Raw genomic sequence first — 18,721 nt, 5'->3', positions numbered from 1 at the left:
TAATATGTTTTACATTATGCATTTGAATTAAAAAAACACACAAATACCAGGCAAGCAGACAAGGGTGAGTGTAGTAATGTATTTAATAGGTAGTTACAAATAATTTAGAATACTATGAAGTCCATAAACACTTAAGAAGTGCACATTCTATGCCATCCACAGCATACTCCTATACAACACACACACACATTTTGTTACACCATAGTGAGTCTTTTTTTACAGTGTACTATAGCAGTGTACTATAGCATGTTCACACAATACATTTTGTGTCAATTCACTTCAGTTATCCAATCATGTGAAAATAAACAGTAGAATTTCTTGCTCTCTTTGACAGTTCCAACACACACATTTTTGGCTCTTTAGGCTGAGCAGGGGCAACAGCTAGGAACTGCCGTATATTTCTGGTGGTGACCCTCCCCAGTAGTTCGGCCAAAAGTTTGCGATGGGTGAACTTCGCAAACCCAGGTATCCACCAGGAACCCATGATAGTGTAGAACCCAAACTGTATATCTATTCAGCAATAAACACCTGGAAGTGATTTAAACTGTGCTCTTCTTTATCTGAAATTCAGAAAAAAAGCTGGTAGAATGTTTATGAATACTGCTTGCATAGGGTTGGAAGCTTTCTATTTTGCTGTGTTGCTAAATAGTGCAAAGAATTGTTCACAATGTAAACAATTAAACTGAATATAATATTAGATAAAGCCTTAATATATAATCCTAGAAGCAAAGTGATTATAGTTTTTGCCATTGTGAGGGTTTGATTCCTAACTGCAACACTGTCTGCATGGAGATTTATTATGCAATACTTCATATTTGCTTGACTAAGAACAAATTAAACACTTTCCCTTTTAAACATATACTTCTGACATATGGTTGGACCCTACTGTATAGCAATTAATTGGTAAACTTTATCATCATATTATATCTTTAACTGCCTCTGGGCCAGCCTTAGTAAAAAAACGGCCGGCCAGGAGCTCTCTAGATCTGAGCGGGCGTCTCTAGACGTCCGCTCAGACACGCCCCCTTGGGCACGCCGCCGGGCGCGCGCGAGCGGGAAATGGACGCAATTTAAAAATGGCCAGCGATGCCCGTTAATATACTGCAAGAGAAAATCCATCCATACTTTGTCAATACATTTTTGCTAAATTTGGACTTTAAGCTGAGATTAATTATAATTAGGATTTGTAATGAAAATGTCTGAAAGAAGAACCTCATTTTTTTTAACCACTAATCAGATGCGTATAGTGTCAGTTATGATATCAATGGAAAAAGTACACGCCAATGAAAAAAGGACATGCCCTCTTCCTCAAAAATGCGTTAAGCAGTGGGACTCTGTGAGGAGAACAGAGTCTCCTGAGTGTCTCCTCAATCTCCTCCGTCACATTAACAGCAGCAACCTAATCAAGGAATGCTAGTCCATTCAATGCTTCCATATACTGCTTCAAATGTAAGTATATTTCTGTATACTTTATAATCAATAAAACGGTTTTACCTGCACCAGGAAAAGCGCCCAGTTGTTCTTTGTTTTCTCTGTAGCCTTTTGGACTCCCTGACTGGAACGGGGCAGCCTCTACTGGATGCGTAGTGAGTCGAGTGTTCTGGCTTAAGGATCTTTCTGGCGCTGGTCAGTTTATTGCATTACTGGATCTGGCATATTATCAACAGGGTTTTTATATAGGTATAAGCAAAATTAATATATTTTATTTTCATGCAAAAATTGAGAGATTTTGGCAAAATTTTACAATTTTGGTGGAGTGCATTGGGATTAATAGAGTAAGTAAAATTGATGTGGTTTTTATGGTTTTATGAGGGTTTTAAAAGCTCCTGAGAGTTACATAAGCTCCTTTCAACTATCCTGCACCTGTTCTTGTGCCACTCATTAGTCTCGTTATTTTATTTTTAATTTAACAGAAAGAAAAAAGTTAAATAAAAAAGCATAAGCAAAATTGGTAATTTTGCAGAGAAATCAAAAGCACTATGCTCATCCATACCGATGAATCAGAATATATAGATAGACGTACTATCCTGACTTCGTAATCTAAGCTATCTGTTAGACATTTTGCTATGTGTAGTCCTTATTAAATAATGTGCTTTAAGGGTAAAAAACTGCCTTCATTTCAACACAATTTCATCAGCTGTAAAACATTATCAGTAGATCTAATTAATGCCAAATAAGATTCTGCGGGTCCAGACAATTCCAATGGAAAGTACACACACCAAAAAGAATGTGAGGTAAGCTCGAAACAGTAATTTGTCGATAATATAGCCAACCCGAAGCCATTCCTGGTTGATAGATTTGTGGTCACTTTTTTTTACATGTTCTCGAATGGCTGCAACTTCTTTCAATATATTATGAAGCAATTCTGAATCCTGTACCACTGGCAGCTGCCTGTTGTCATCCAATGCATTTTTATTATTGTAACATGTCAGTTTCTCTGCAGACAAATTAATCAAGATTTGTCACAAAATATAAATTTCTTAATAACAACATAATTATTTAGTAACTGTGAAGTTTATAATTGTTAATTCTACTCAATACTAACACATGCTGTAAGTAAGCACAAAGTAAATATCATTCGAGGGGTCCCTGATAACTTGTTCATTCTATTTGTCCTGGTGACCATTTTTACCAGAAAGGAATGTGAGAAAAATCTAAAATTTTGTGTTGTCACTGTATCAGGAATAGAGAGGGAAATCTTCCAAGGAGGAACTTGTTGCGGTAACAACTGTCTAAGTAAGGATTTCCCCTTCAGAAAATTTTCTTTCACTTTCAGTTGCGTCTTGAGAAAATCAGCGAAAAATGTTTTTAGTTCCTATACACTTTAAAGTGAACATTTGCCAAGCCCATGCACACTAAAGTATTTACATATTGTGAACCAGCAGTAAACATATGCTCTTCACCTCTGTACCTGAAGACATTGTGGAGACAATTATCTTTAAATTTCAAGTTTTTAAGTTTAAAATAACAGCTCATTTTCCCTTAATTTTCTATTAAGGGAAACAAAATGTTGTCATGCTGCCATCCCTGTAATGTAAACACATAGCAGGTGCTGTAAGATGTTAGAAACTGGATTAAACTGACTTTAGAATCTTTTTTTGTGATCTTTAAGGATCAGATAATTAACATTACAAGCAGCTAGAAAGGTCAGTGGTGGTTTGTATTAAAACTCCTTAACTACTTGTTAGGCCCCATTCACATGGGAACTTATGCTGTGTTCAGGGATGCCTGCAGATTTTTTGCATCAGGAATGCCATATGTAGATGATTATCCCTGGACGCAGGAGAGATGTGTTCTAGGGACAATAATCTACCCCAAACCACATGTAATCATAGCATGTACAATTAAATGTGGACTGGCGCTGACAGATGCAGTCATTTTCACCTTGTCATTAACTTCAATGCCATTAATGATGGGGAGATCAGAGTGCTTCCCAATCATGTAATCCCTATGTCACCTTTATTATCCTCACTTATTTTATACTTGTTAAGTAGTGTGGGTTTTAAGGCCATGTAGTGCAAAGCAACAGGTTCATTTAAAATCAGACCTCCACGGGGCATATTCTTACCTTTCTTTCATTTCCCTGCTACTTTGTTTAGCTGGCATTGAAAGAAGGGGCAGGGAAGTGACAAAAAGATAAGTACATGCTGCCTATTGCTTTGCTATGAATGGGAAAATAACAGGTTTGCTGCAAAGCATACAAACACTTTTAAACTGTGCCAGTGCCTTGCAACAGTTATTGAGCAACTTCACATGTACATGTACATACTGCCAATACAGACCATAACTGTACCAGGGTAAGCTAGATATGGTCTGCTTCAAGGGTTTGTTTTTGAAAAATGTCAATTGGCAGCTAGTGGAGAGACTTGCTATTTAAAAAAAGTATTCATATATTTTCACTTCTTCCCCCTTCCCATCCAGGTAATTTCTTACCAGTGCTAGTCTCTGTTTCTTCAGTTGAAGCTGCATCCTGTTCTTTGGGTGTGTTAAACCGTGCCCATTCACTCAAGCAAACCATAGGAGCCAGTATTTCCAACACCAATTTCTTTAGCCACTTAGGAACCTCTGGATGTAGGTTCTCCTTATGGACTATTCGAACTATCATTATGCTCTCCATCAAGCTGACCACAAGCATTATCATGCACAGTGTAAAGTACACACCTATGCAAATGGTAAATAAAACAAAAATCATTATAACTTGCAAAAGTAATATATATTACAATTTTGGGGGAAGAGAATTCTGAGCCTTCCGCCAACCAGCACCCCCAGGGCAGTCGGTCTAATGAAAATATTGCTATGTTAGCCTTTAGAAATTACAACTTGGAATGTTATTTCTTTCAAGAATCTCATCTGGTCGTTGTTTTAAATCCTATAATGGTTATTGCTGGAACTGCCTAAGCCACGGTCTAACCAATTTCAATATCCCACTTTCAAGAACCTCTTCCTAAACTAAAGTGAACATTTTCTTTGTTCCATATGCAAATGATACCCCCCCCCCCTTGTGGTTGGGATAAAAAAATATTAATTTGGCAAAAGCACATATGTAAGCCAGTTTGATTTCACTTACCTATGAGAGGTTCCCCAGTTGCTGGCAATTGCTCTGAAACGATGATAAGGAAAACTGAGTAGCCTAGAAGTAGAGTGACCTTGAAAGAAATTCTCTCTCCACCCTCAGGAGGAAGGTAAAATCCTACAATATCCATGATCATGAGCAACATACTTGGGAAAATCAGATTAATAGCGTAGAACAGTGGCTTCCTTTTGATAATTATCTGTTAAAAATCAGAGGATATATGGAGATTAAAATTATTTGTTTGATGCTGAATTACTGCAAGTTGGTTCAATATTAACTACAGCTCAACTTCAAGTAAATATAAACCAGCACTATTTAATGCAATTATGTGTTTCTATTAAAGTGATTGAGGGCCCATTCACACCAGCAGCTGCACTGCAATGCCCAGCTGCTGTTGTGCGTTGCTAGACACAATGTTGGTCTGCCGATCCCGGCACATCCCACTGTTTACTTTTTTTTTCTTCAGAATTTATTGATTGTTATCGTAGATAACCTTCACTCCAAACATCATTGAAACTCAGTTATCAGTGGTGCTCATAGGGGATGACACGGATGTGTTACCTCCAAGTGTTGAATAGGAAATCACCAGCACTCACAGGAATCAGTGACCACTATGTCGTCCTGAAGCAGGGACCCTGCATGGTCCTGAAACATTCGCTTATATGATGAATGTGATGTGATTTTGATAAACGGGAACTAGAATTCATACTCTGACTCATGTAAGTGCTGGAATTTCCTATTCAACGCTTTACTGAAATGTCACTTCATAAAGTTCTATAAACACAGTGCGGTGCGAGGCGTTTGTACCGCGTCACATCCATGACACTGAAAAAAAGTACAGCATGCAGTATTTGTTTCAGTGTACACCACCGCAAAGCAGTGGTGTGAACTGTGCCCATCTGTGACAAGGCAAAGTGCCTTGTCTTGCTTTGGGGCTGTGCTGGAAAAAAATGGCAAGTGCATCCCAAAGCATCAGGTGTGAATGGGCCCTAAATATTTTTTTTAAATATTTAAAGTAAGGTCTGTTCTAGGATCCTATGTGAGTCTCTGCTGCATGCACAGGGATCGTGCTAATAGAAGAAAAGAGGAGGGCTAGTAGAGTTTATGATCTATCTGTGTTTTGCTGATACTTTGCTGTCCAATCGGCAAGCTGTGGGCAAAGACGTGACTCTACTATATTCCTTTAGCTAACAGAGTGCTGTCAACTTCCTGGTTGTACTGTCTGGCCAAGGTATATGAATCACAAAAGTAGCTGGACAGATTTACAAATCCTTTGGCACATGAGAACACATCGCATATACTGCTGTGCAAATGTTTTAGGTAAGAATACTTTAAGAAATTAAAATGTTAATAGTTTATTTTTATCAATTTACAAAATGGAAAGTAAATGAACAGAAGATAAATCCAAATTAAATCAATATTTGGTGTGACCACCCTTTGCTCCTCAAAACAGCATCAATTCTGTTTGGAACAACCTACCTGCCAAGTTCCTTCAAAAACTATGTGCAAGTGTACCTAGACGAATTGACACTGTTATGAAGGCAAAGGTCACACCAAATATTGATTTGCTTTGGATTTCTCTTCTATTCATTTACTTTCCATTTTGTTCTTTGATAAAAAATAAACTATTAATACTTTTGTTTCTGAAAGCATTCTTACTTTACAGCATTGTTTCACACCTGCCAAAAACTTTTGCACAGTACTGTATGTATATACTGCTTTCTATCTAACTGTTTGTTTAGACCTCAGCTTTAAGTTAAAAAATAATTTGGTGATTTCAATATTAAAGTAGAACTGAAGCCAATGCTTTTATTTTGTTTCGTTTTGGATAGAGTTAGGTAGAATTATAACCCTTGTCAGCTTTTTTTGCCATCAGTGTCCCATTGGAGAGATTTCCATTGATCGCTACAACAGGAAATGAGAGGAAATCCCGCCAAAGAAGGAGAAATCCTTGGTGGTCAGCAGGGTCACTAGAACCAGTGTCCCCATTGGAAGATTTTCCATGTATTCCTTTTCTGATGACAACCAAAAATGTGGGATTTTTTTTAACTTACAATCTCAGACATAGCAGTCACCAGGACAGATAGAGAGGGTGAAGCTAAACTAAAGCATGTGATCACTTGTAAATTTTATAAAAGGTTTATATCACCGAACTTGGTCTTCTTTTTCTAATTAAAAAAATTAGTCTTATTCTCAAAACAAAAAATATCTGTCTCCATCTGTAAGATAGGTATGCCAGGTATCCGGTAGAGATACAGACCAAACTTAGCTGCCTGAAACAGCCTCTGGGTGTCACAGGGTTTCCGAGACAAAAAAAGTAGGGATGTTCAGATACCAAGTACCGTACTTGGTACAAGTACATATACAGATACTTTTCCAGCGCCAAGACTAGACTAGAGAAAAACTAAAAGTTAGGAGGCAGCTGGGATTTGTGCATCCCTGTTTTAATGTATGATTTGATCAGCACTGGCATGGCATCTGAACTGTTATCTGAACTGGTATCTGAACATCCCTAAATAAAAAGTGTCAAAGAGAACAAGCCAGAGAGAGTTGAGAAGAGTGGAAGAGTGGAAAAAGCACTGCTGCAAATGCCTCCTGCACTAAATAAAGGTTTCCTTTATAGGAGTATGCAGTTTAAGTTAAAATTTTCCTTGAACTAGGGCAACTGTGAAAACATATTTTTAAAGCATTTTTTTTCCAAACAATTGCTATAAGGAAAAAATAAAAGTTTACTAATCTCTACATTTGTTGGTTCAAAAAACAGTTTTAAGGTTGTTCGCGAGTGGCCTGGTGCAGACCTGAGCACAATGCAGACAGCGATTGCCGCACAGCTCAATTGATTTCAATGGGGTGATAGCCACGCGGCAATTGCAGAAAAAAGGTAAATGTACCTTTTTTTTTGCAATACACGATGTGCGATCAGCCTGGCGCGACTAGGGTGTCATTTGAAAATAATGGCATCCACACAGTGACCATCTGTGCTGGGCGACTCCGCGACCACTCGTTAATCGGCGTGGAATGGTGCACGATTGCCGCGCGGTGAGGTGTCGCCTAGGTGTGCACCAGCCCTCATAGATCCTTTGTTTCAATCAAGAAATATCTGCCCTCCTGTATGAAAGTGCTGCATTCTAAGTCCAAGGGTTTCATGCCAGACAGATATGTGAAAAAGTGTTACACACCAATCTTTCTCCAAATTGCTCCACTGTCCATCTACGTTGCAAAATGATGGGCAACATTTTCTGAACATGTTGAACTTGTACAGTTCCAAGCTCTGCCCCTTTACAAAGCCTTTATACTATAGTACATGGCCACCACATGGACAGGTGAATGAACTAATATTCACTCCAGCATGAAGTAGGAACATTAACTTATGCATGTGCCCTTGTATTTACAGAAGGTTATAAAAGACACATTTTATGCATCTTTGTATTAATTAATACAAATATGTATTTTTTAAATGCAAGCAGTGTAATTCCTAAATATGAATTTATATCAACATATTGCAATCCCCTGTACAGCAGAGCTCAACTGGGAAAGGAAGAAGAAGCCAGAAAAGTTATGCAGCAGTGTTAATGCACTAATTAAGGGATATGCTGACAGTAGACGAGATCAGAGTGGCAGAAAGATAAACACATACGTCTGCTGCTTCCCTTGCCCTGTCCATCACAGTTCTAAAGGAGGAATAAGACCTGTAAGTATCACTTAACTGTAATTGAGCAAAATCAGATCCGCTGCCCTGACAGACTCGGCTAAGATGCATGGCAGAGCTGTATAAATCACAGAATTGGTTTGACAGAAGAACAAATCCTCTGGCAGGAAAAACAGGCCCCACATATGTATTTCATCTGCCTATTTAGCAGTTTGCCTGTAGTTCAGCTTTATATAACCAATCAAAAAAAGTCTACATACTTACAATGTAACTGACTTCTCCATACTCCATATCATCTTCAGTTAATTCTTCATATTTTGGAATTACACGGCTAAGTTCCCACTCCCCATAATTATTAATATGGTGTACGTAATATGTTTCGTTGATCTCTCTCTTCTCAAAGGCTAAATCAATATAATCAGCTGACTGTCACACAGTGTCACAGTACGGTACCTGGCTGCAGCTGTCTGGAGCTCTCTGATGCCGTCCAGGCATCCTTAAAGCCGAGGTAGTCGGGTGGAACGGCTTGCAGACGGGACGGAGGGAGGGAGCTGCGGCCAGAAAGTTTTTTACTAGTCACAAAATGATTTCCAAAATTGTATAATGCAATTCTTTATTATGCCTCCTTTTGATAGCATAATATTCTGGGGGAAAAACAGGAGTACCCTAAGTGTTGGGGTTCACCTGTTAATGATCAGGAATGTTTTTGTTAATACAAAGTTGGTGAATCAGATTACAGATTCAAATTTTGCATCACTGGGTCTCCTGTGTCTATTAAAAAAGCTAGAAGTTATTTGTGAAGGAAGAACTGTTTCAGGTACCCTCCCAGGTATGTAGTGCAGAAGGTTGAAGTTATGCCTCACCTACACACATTCTTACTGGCCCATCACTGTGATGGCCAATCTCATTGGTCAATAGGAAGGTGTAGGACGCAACAAGGGGTGGCTAACCTTGGGCACTTAGCTTCAGAAAGTGCCAAAGTTTTGTCCGCAAGGACGGCTTTGGATTCTTCCGTGACAATAGAGTTTGGAAAGCTGCTACAAATATGTGCACACAGCCCTATGTGCTTGCTTGTGCTTTATATCCATAGCAGAATTTTATTTTAATGAGAGCACCATTTTTTAAATTTAGATGACCAATTATTAAAAAAAACAAATGGAGACAACAGAATCCGAAAACACTGGCCCCAGTGAAGAGCAGAGGAAAACAAGAGAGCAACAAAGTAATAAAAAGGGAACAAAGGGAGCAAGATTCATAGAGTAATACATGAGTACCCTTGCTTATGTAGCTCCGCCCAACAGTTTTCTATTGTCCGGCGGTTCTGCTGCCGTCCAAAAAAAAACCCTCTCCCGGGCGCTCTGGGAGTCTCCCGCTCCCGGCCGCCCAGAAGAGAAACTCGGCTTTTTCTTTTTTTTCTTTATTCTGACATGGAGCCGTGTCAGAATAGAAAAAAAACAAAACATTTTTTCCCTAGGAATGCATTGCTATTCCTGGGGCCGAAGCTAGCCAAATGATCGGCCGAAGCTACGGCTAGATCCTTTGAATGCTTCATGAATAGACCCCTCAGTTTTAGCATATTCACCAATATAAGTGGGCATTCACTTTGCAAAGTGTATATTCTCTGCTCCTTCAGAAAATCAATCCCTTAAAAGTAATTAAAACCATACATTCGCGGAGCCAGATCACAGGCATTTCTTTTGTTCTTTTTTCAGAAATATAATCCTTTGAGCTTCATGTGTCAGAATTTCAGTCTCATCACATGTTAAAATGATGTAAATGTAAATTTTAGACAACTTAGGACACCGACAATGGACATACTTGTGTGCATCCAGCTTACGAACGTGAGGGTGCAGTTCTGGTAATCAAAGGGAAAATAGAAGATGTCAAGTGTGCAAGTAGATGTTATTTGCATTGGCTTGTAGTTCAAAACTCTGCCATTGTTGAGTAAAAAGACATAACTGATCTCAGGGGGCTTCTCCGCATTCACTCTAGAATACAAAACAACCATGCAGGGGTTAACCAATGTGTCTGTCTGTAGAAAAGCAAGTACATCAATAGTAATTAGATAATCAATTTGCAAATCAGATGATTTTTTTTATCCTACTGAATGTATGCATGATTACTTGGATTCCTAAAATGCATGATTGTCTGCAAATCAGCTAGAGCTGTGGCGGGTCAACATTGTTCATTGGTGGGTCATCATGATTGATGTAGATCTAAATTAATGGGCTTCATTAATGGGACTTCATTCATAGTGTGGGTGTTTTTATTTACTTTTTCACTTTTTTTGTGAATCAGCAACAAGGGGTACTCTGTACCCCATACTCATTTGGCAAGTGGGGGCCGGATATTTGGGGGCCCCCTTATTTGAAGAAGTCTGCCCCCACAGACCCCCACATCCTCTTTTTGGGACAGAAGGTTGGTATCAGGTGATTGTCCCCTCGAGGAGTCAAGGTACCTTGCAAGGTGGGGGAGGCTTTGTTCCACTCCCCTTGCAAGGAACCCTCATAATATGGAAGGCATTTGGCCCTTTCCAGGCAATCCAGGCTGCGTAACTGGGTAAGGGTCTTTTAAATTTAAGGGGACCCCACAACATACCCCTTGTTTGGTCGTCACAACCATAAGCCAGCCAGGAACCTGCCAACAAACAATGTCACTTTTAAATAAGTACATTGAACTGCTCTGCAATTTTATGTGCAGGTTCAAGGTTTCCCCAAAGCATGTTATTTAAAGATTTGTATATTTTTAATGCTGCCGTTTAAGCCTCATTAAAATAATCTCTCCCTGCTGAATATAATTTTTTTTTCATTAGGATATTTCCCCCATCGCAGTGATCATCTACCTATGCCTTTTTACAACAAAAGCTTGCAAACTGGCCCTGCAAAAGGCTTGGGAAAGGCCAGAAAAAACCCATAGGTTTCTGCTCCCATACACTTTAATGGGCTTCGGTGCTATGTTCATGGTTTGCTGAAATCCTGCTGGGTTCACCCAAGCTTCCACAAAGTGAACCTTAGCCCGCTTCTCTCATCCCTAGTTATTTGGTACAATAGATTGCACCACACATAAAACTCAGTTATCCACTAAACAAGTTGACATTACATGCCCTAAAATGGCAAGGCTGTCTTGGGATACCTCTGGTTCATCCTATGCAGAATTTCTGCTTATACTGTATACCTGTTTAACCACTTAAGGACCAGGGCCTTTCTTTTGTTTTTTGCCTATGTGTTATAATCAATTATCAATTTAGGCCAGAAAATTACTTCAAACCCCCAAACATTATAGGCAACGCTTTAAAAGCCCCTACAGGTCATCAGTTTAGAGATACATGTAAATATTGGCCCTAGAGTTATTGCTCTCACTCTGGCGTGCGCAGCAATATCCAACATGTGTAGCGCGATTGTTGTTTTCTTAAGTAGGCGCACCTAATGCATGTTTACGCAAAGACGCGCATGCTGGTGGAGGCAGGGGACTTTAAAAACATGTTTTAATTATTTTTACATTTATTTTATTTAACATTATTTTTAAAACAGTATTTTTTTACTTTACTTTAATTGCTATCACATAGGGGGGGCTTACAAGCCCCCCATGTGATAGCATATTGGCAGTGACAGGTCCTCCAAAAGACCCCTAGTATCACCTTTCCATTTTAAATAAGCTATCGGAGTGCAGATCGCACATCAATAGCTTATTGCTTGGCTTCAGGAGCCGAGCAATGACAGCTATGGAACTGGAAGTGATATCATTAGAGTTTCGCCCGGTCCCATAATGCGGGGAGGAGATCGGTGAAAGGAAGTTTGCCGATCTCCCCCCTAGCTTCCCACCGGCACCCGGCATGCCGGTCCCAGGCCTGCAGGAGGGGCAAAGGAGCCTGGGAATTACGGCGGTGGGCTGGCACTTTACCGGCCCATAGAAACGATCTGGCAACAGCTGAGTCACCAGAATTGCTTCTACTATAAAGCCGGCTGCTGGCTCTACAAATATGAACAGAGTCTGTTTAACCCCTTGAGGACCCATAACGGAATTATCCCATCATGGGTCATCAAGGGGTTAATATATTTTGTAAAGTTTCAAACTGTGCATTACAACTGCACATTTTTTGTAAACACATAAAATGCATACTTACGATTCAGTAACGGTCATATCTGGTACCCAGACCATGTGTACAGGAAGGGTAATGTTTAACACATTGTCAAATTTCATAGGATCCCATGTGAGAAACTCATCCACCCAGCTCTATAAAAGCACATAAAAGGAGAACATGTGAAAAAGATTAATAAAAGCTATACTGTTATTTTATCTTACCCTTATGCCAAACCAAATTGATTAGAATGATGTTTAACGTGTTTCTAAAGCCAAAAGCAAAAACTGCTATTTTGCAGCTTACCATGCCTTTGATGTGGCTGCATTCGTTTTTTCATTTTTCTTTTAAAAAATTTTTAGGCTTTAGGTAGTCTCAATAATTCCGGTAACCAAAGCACTGCCTCTTCCTCTGCTTTATTCGTTCATAACTGGTGAGGACATCCCCCTGCTGAATGATCGAGATGAATTCAGCGCTCTGGATACTGGACTTATCGAGACTTCTTCATCTAAACCAGTGGTTCTCAGCCTTTCTAGTCCTGCGACCCTTTGATAAAATTGCCCAAGTTGTAGCGACCCCTAACAGTTAAACTATTTTCGTTGCTCCTTCATTGCTGTAATTTTGCTACCATTAGATAGCTAATAGAAAGCGGCTCCCGGCCGCATGGGAGAGAAACACTTTCTCCCGGAAAGGTTTATTCTGCTCTCTCCTTTCCCCGCTCTGTTTTTTTTTCAGAAAAAAAAATCCAGCATAGGAATGCATAGCTAGATTCCTATTGGCTATTTCAATTTGCAATATCCAATAACAAGCTGCTGTCAATCACTAGAAGAGGACCTGATGTAGAACTTCAGGTCCCCCACTGCTGATTGACAGCAGTGGGCGAGTGCAATTGCTAGTTTGCTATTGGCTATTGCAAAGTGAAATAGCCAATAGGAATCTAGCTATGCATTCCTATGCTGTTTTTTTTTTCTTTTTTTCTGACTGATGGTGGCCGCCGGCTCCGATGTCAGAAATAAAAAAAAACCCAGAGCAGGGAAAGGTTTACTCTGCTCGATCGAGCAGAGTAAATATTTCCGGAAGAAAGTGTCTCTCTCCCGGGCAGCCGGGAGCCGCTGTCTAACAGCGGGAGACTCCCGGAGCGTCTGGGAGAGTTGGGATGTCTATAGGCGATCCCTGGAAAATAGTTATTCGATCCCTAGTGGGGCCGCGACCCACAGGTTGAGAACCGCTGATCTAAGCCCTGTCTTCATCTACTGACATATCACTCATAGTGCAGATGTGTTTGGATTAATCACACTTCTACATGCTTTATGACAAGCAAGATCTTTAAACCATATTATGAGTGCATTACGTTTTGATTGGATTTTGCTACACTTAGATCGGTGTGCCCGGTCCTCTGTTCTCTCTCTCTCTAAAAAGTGTTCGCTGAAGTCTGGATTCAATTTGTTGGTCAAGTCCATTTAAATCTGCTAGTGCATGTAATACTACCCTCTACACAAGTTGATAATGCTTCTGTCCAAGGGTGACTCCATTGCTCCTCCATAAAGTGGAGCCACATTAAGTGTGTGACTAGCCAGATCATGAGGTAAAAAAATGGAAGAAAGCCAGAAGAAAAGAAAACTAATGCAGATACCACATTGTAATTGGTAAGCTGCAGTACATCACATTTTAGTTTTTGGGTTTAGATGTGCTTTAAGGAAAAAGTGTTGCATTGCTTATCTTTACAAATATTTAAGTTTTTGATGCATTATTCTCAAAATGCCATTGGAAGGTTCTCTGTTTAGAGAAATTGTGTTATGAAGTAAGGATGAGTGAACCAGGCAAAATTCAGTTTGCAGGAGTTTTAGTGGACCCAACGGGAAGTCCATGAACCCCAAACAAAGCTCTGAACCCTAATGAAGTCCAATGGAATGGGAATCTTGTAAAAAAAATTCTGGCCTTATGTAGGGATACTTTGCAAGATTTTGGTAAGAAAGGACATAGGTAGCTGAACACTTCTATTTGGGAGCATGGGCCAAGCAAAAAATGTTGTGAAAATACCATTCAGCAGGGAGAGGGTCTTTTAATGCAGCTTAAAGGCCAACTTTAAAAATATAGAAATCCTTTAGATAACATGCTACAGGGATGCCTTAAAGCTGCATGTGAAGTTATGGAACAGTACAACCATTCAAACAGCAACACTACTACAAGTAGGTGACAGATGCTTGGCTGTCTTCTGTTTGTAAACAAGCCAGCCAGCCTTGTTGCCTCACTTTTCCTGGCCACCCAAAATTATTCCCCCTTAAATTCCAAGTTTTTCCTTGCAAAGCACATTCTCACCATGTTGAAAGGACAAGGACCTCATGCCCACATCCTTTCCCCAAAAGGATGTGGGGGTTAATAAGGCCCCCCAGATACCTGCCCCCTCCATAGGGGAATGAATATCAAGTACATTAGTACCCCTTATGACTTTTTTGCTCCAAAAATGCAAAAGTAAATAAAAACATCCACACCATAAAAAAGTCCTTAAATAAAAGTTCCATTAAAAAATTTAAATCCTGCAGGTTAAATCTGTTGTTAATCACGTCATCCATTGAAGTAGATTCTGTGTCAATCACAATGATCCACCACCATGGCAGCCCACCACCCGATGATCTTGATAAGATTATTGTCCCTTCAATATGGGAAAAGGGCCTTGCAAGAGTGGAAGGCTTTGCGCCCCACCCCTTACAAGATACCCACCTATTGTTAAAGGGCATCTGGTGTTTGGTACAGCACGAGTAGAGGGGGTGCACCCTTGCTACCTTTAATTTCCTGGATGCCTGCCTCGGTGCATGCCTGGATAAGGGTCTGGTATGTCTTTTAAACAGGTATAAATGTGGTATATTTGGTTTTATATATTAACAAGGATTGTATACGGTTATGTCAAAAAGTAACTGCACACCATGGAAATTAGCAAGTACACCCTTGGCCTCAGAAGTAGGTATTGCCATTCCATTAGCAGAAGTGACTATTGCAAACATGAATTTGCTTTTCACATGATTGGATAATTTAAGTGAATATTCACACAAATTGAGTGAAAATTTTTAACTTCTTTAGTACATCAGCCTTAATATGTGAGCAGTTTACCAAATAGAAACTAGGCAGTCATGTAGTGCAGCTACATGCCTGCAAATGTAAAGTTAAACAATAAATGACCTTACCTGTTTATACCAGATGTAAGTGGAGAGCAACTGATTTTTTTCATCCTAGTAAAATAATTATGATCAATGACAATGAATATAATGTAATGCAACATTATGGAAAGCAAAAGATTGTAATGCAAAAGAGTTGATTGAAAGCATGTAAAGTACATTAATTCAGGCCTTTTATCAAATACTATCAGAAATGTGTATGAATTTGGTTATTTCAGAAAGAATATAACCTTTTCCATAACATATAAATGTTCAAGGATAACTGTTACAAATGTATGTTTTTAACCTATATATTTAACACAGATATTTAACAATGTGATTTTTTTTTAAAGAAGACCTGAACTCTAATAAGGCTGTGCCCAAAAATTAATTAAGTCACTGGTATCCACTGTGCTATCCTTGCAGCTGATCTGGAATGGAACTGACTGACAGAAAGCAAATGTAGTACAATATTCAAAACAGCATCAAAGTGTACACCAGTCTAGCCAGCCTAACATCAATGGTATGTAAAGTATTTGTGGGAAGGGAAAGGGACTGTATTCAAGAATTTGCCTGTGAAAATGATATCACAAGTAACATTTATGAAGGGCCATTCATGTCAGTAGTAATTTAGAAAGAGAAAGGCCAGTGGATGTGTTTATCTTGATTTTGCTAAAGCATCTGCAACACTACCCCACAAATCTTTAATTTACAAATAAAGGTCTATCTGCATTGATGAAGTTGTATGTACTGTACATTGATAGAAAACTGGTTACAATAATGGATCCAGAAAGTAGTGGTAAATGACTCACTTTCTGAATAGCATAAGGTCATCAGCAGAGTGTCCCAGGGATTGGTCCTGGAACCAATTCTGTTTATATTATTTATAAGCAATATAGAGGTTGAAATGAAAAGCTTAATCTCAGCTAAAGCTAAAGACATGCATGCAAAATACTCCTTAGGAGGTGCTCCTCTTGGAAAGTTGGGGATGGAGAAAGATCTAGGGGTCCTTATAGACTTTGCAATGCCAAGCTGCAGCTAACAAAGCAAGCAGGTTACTATCCTGCATTAAAAGAGTTCTTTTATTCAAGAAATATAAACATTATTCTACCACGTGTCTGTGAAGGTTCTCATTTATCCAGGTCATGGTATATCTGTAAAAAATAAGTCAAGGCAACAGGACGTTTCACTGCACATCCGACCAGCTTTCCTAATTCAGAATGACTTGTACAAAAAATTATTTATATTCATTTCCAGATAATTTTTTGTACAAGTCATTCTGAATTGAGAAAGCTGGTCAGATGTCCAGTGAAATGTCTTCAAGAAAAAAAATACAGCAAGTCCAGTTGCCTTGACTTATTTTTTACAGATATTATTCTACCACTTTATAAAACACTGGTCCATCCTTATCTTGAGTATGCAGTCCAGTTTTGGTCTTTTTTAGGCAGGTGTGAAAGAATGCTTTCAGAATTAAAAGTGTTAATAGTTTATTTTTATTAATTAACAAAATAGAAACTAAATGAACAGAAGATAAATCCAAATCAAATCAATATTTGGTGTGACCACCCTTTACCTTCAAAACAGCATCAATTCTTCTAGGTACACCTATACACAGTTTTTGAAGGAATACCGCAGGTAGGTTGTTCCAAACATCCAGGAGAACTAACCACAGATTGTCTGTGGATGTAGGCTGCCTCAAATCCTTCTGTCTCTTCATGTAATGCCAGACAGATGCGATGATGTTGAGATCAGGGCTCTTTGGGGGCCAAACCATCAATTCCAGGTCTCCTTGTTCTTCTTTAAGCTGAAGATAGTTCTTCTTAATGGCCTTGACTGGGGTTATTGTCCTGCTGTAGAATACATTTGGGTCCAATCACACACCTACCTGATGGTATGGCATGATGGATAAGTATCTGATTGAATTTCTCAGAATTGAGGACACCATTGATCCTTACCAAATCTCCAACTCCATTTACACAAATGCAGCCCCAGACTTGCAAGGAACCTCCACCATGCTTCACTGTTGCCTGCAGCCACTCACTATTGTACTGTTTTCCAGTCCTTTGGCAACAAACTGCCTCCTGCTACAGCCAAATATTTCAAATTATCAGTCCAGAGCACCTGCTGCCATTTTTCATACACTCCAGAGGTGTGGCTTTTTGGCTGCAATTCTTCCATAAAGATCACTTCTGGCCAGACTTATCCAGACCGTAGATGGGTGTACCTGGGTCCCACTAGTTTTTGCCAGTTCAGTGCTGATGGCACTGCTGGATGTTGAAGGGAAGTAAGCATTATGTGCCTTTCATCTGCTGCATTAAGTTTTCTTGGCTGGCCACTGTGTCTACTGTCCTCAACATTGCCATTTCTTTGTGCTTCTTCAAAAGAGCTTGAATAGCACATCTTGAAACCCCAGTCTTTGCCTGGGAGAGACAATGATGATACAGTACAACTACCTTGTGCCTTTTTGCTGTGCCCAGTCTTGCCATGGTGTATGACCTGTGACATGAAACTGTATTCCACAACCTCACCTTAGTAGCAAAGCTTGGCTGTTCCTCACCTAATTTTAAGCCTCCTATTTCAGTTGAAAACAATGACTATGGGGTCTATTCACTAAGCTGCCGTAGGCAGCCGAGTGAAAGACCAACCTGAAGTGAAGTGAGCCGAACGCTGTTCAGCTATTCACTTCAGGCTGGTACGGCTGATTTCAGCCATATATCGGCTGAAATCAGCCGTACATCGGGTGGCTTCACGTCGGCCGAACATGCTCAGCATGTTCGGCCGACCCGAAGTGCAGAAGGAGTTCGGCTAAGCCGAACCTCCGGCAGGCTACTCGCTGCTGTTCGGTCTATTCTTATAGATGCCGAACAGCAGTGAGTGGTCCCTCAGAGGGACCAAGCAGAACAGAAAAATAGTTTAAAAAGTTTTTAAAAAAATAGAAAACGATTGTGCGGAGCTAGCAATGACAGCTAGCTCCGCCCAATAGTTTTCTATTGGCCAGCGGTTCTGCTGCAGTCAAAAGAAAAGAAAAAACCTCTGCCGGGCGATCTGGGAGTCTCCCGCTCCCGGCCGCCCAGGAGAGAAATACTGCTTTTTTTTTTTTATTCTGACACGGAATAGAATAGAAAATAGAATAGAATAGAAAACAAAAAAAAAAATTTTGCCCATAGGAATGCATTGCTAGATTCCTATTGGCTATTTCAATTTGCAATAGCCAATAGTAAACTAGCATTGCACCCGCCCTCTGCTGCAGTTCTCCATCAGGTCCATCG

At 39.7% G+C, this 18,721-nt stretch overlaps 1 protein-coding gene across 1 annotated transcript in view; it reads right to left on the bottom strand.

Annotated features, from left to right (window-relative positions):
• Positions 1-539: 539 nt before the first annotated feature.
• Positions 540-18,721, bottom strand: part of LOC108798232 (5-hydroxytryptamine receptor 3A-like) — a 23,116-nt gene continuing 4,934 nt past the window's right edge. The window contains exons 2-9 of the mRNA XM_018569965.1: positions 15,483-15,527; positions 12,346-12,455; positions 10,041-10,210; positions 8,487-8,626; positions 4,568-4,772; positions 3,934-4,161; positions 2,220-2,437; positions 540-560 (exon numbers count right to left, since the gene is read on the bottom strand). Of these exons, the coding sequence (XP_018425467.1) occupies positions 540-560; positions 2,220-2,437; positions 3,934-4,161; positions 4,568-4,772; positions 8,487-8,626; positions 10,041-10,210; positions 12,346-12,455; positions 15,483-15,527 (1,137 nt within the window). The remainder of the gene's footprint in view (positions 561-2,219; positions 2,438-3,933; positions 4,162-4,567; positions 4,773-8,486; positions 8,627-10,040; positions 10,211-12,345; positions 12,456-15,482; positions 15,528-18,721) is intronic.

This window comes from Nanorana parkeri, unplaced genomic scaffold (genome assembly GCF_000935625.1).
Source record: "Nanorana parkeri isolate BGI_ZX_2015 unplaced genomic scaffold, ASM93562v1 scaffold1434, whole genome shotgun sequence".
Taxonomy (NCBI): Eukaryota; Metazoa; Chordata; class Amphibia; order Anura; family Dicroglossidae; genus Nanorana; species Nanorana parkeri.
This window is presented reverse-complemented; position numbering and strand designations above follow the sequence as displayed.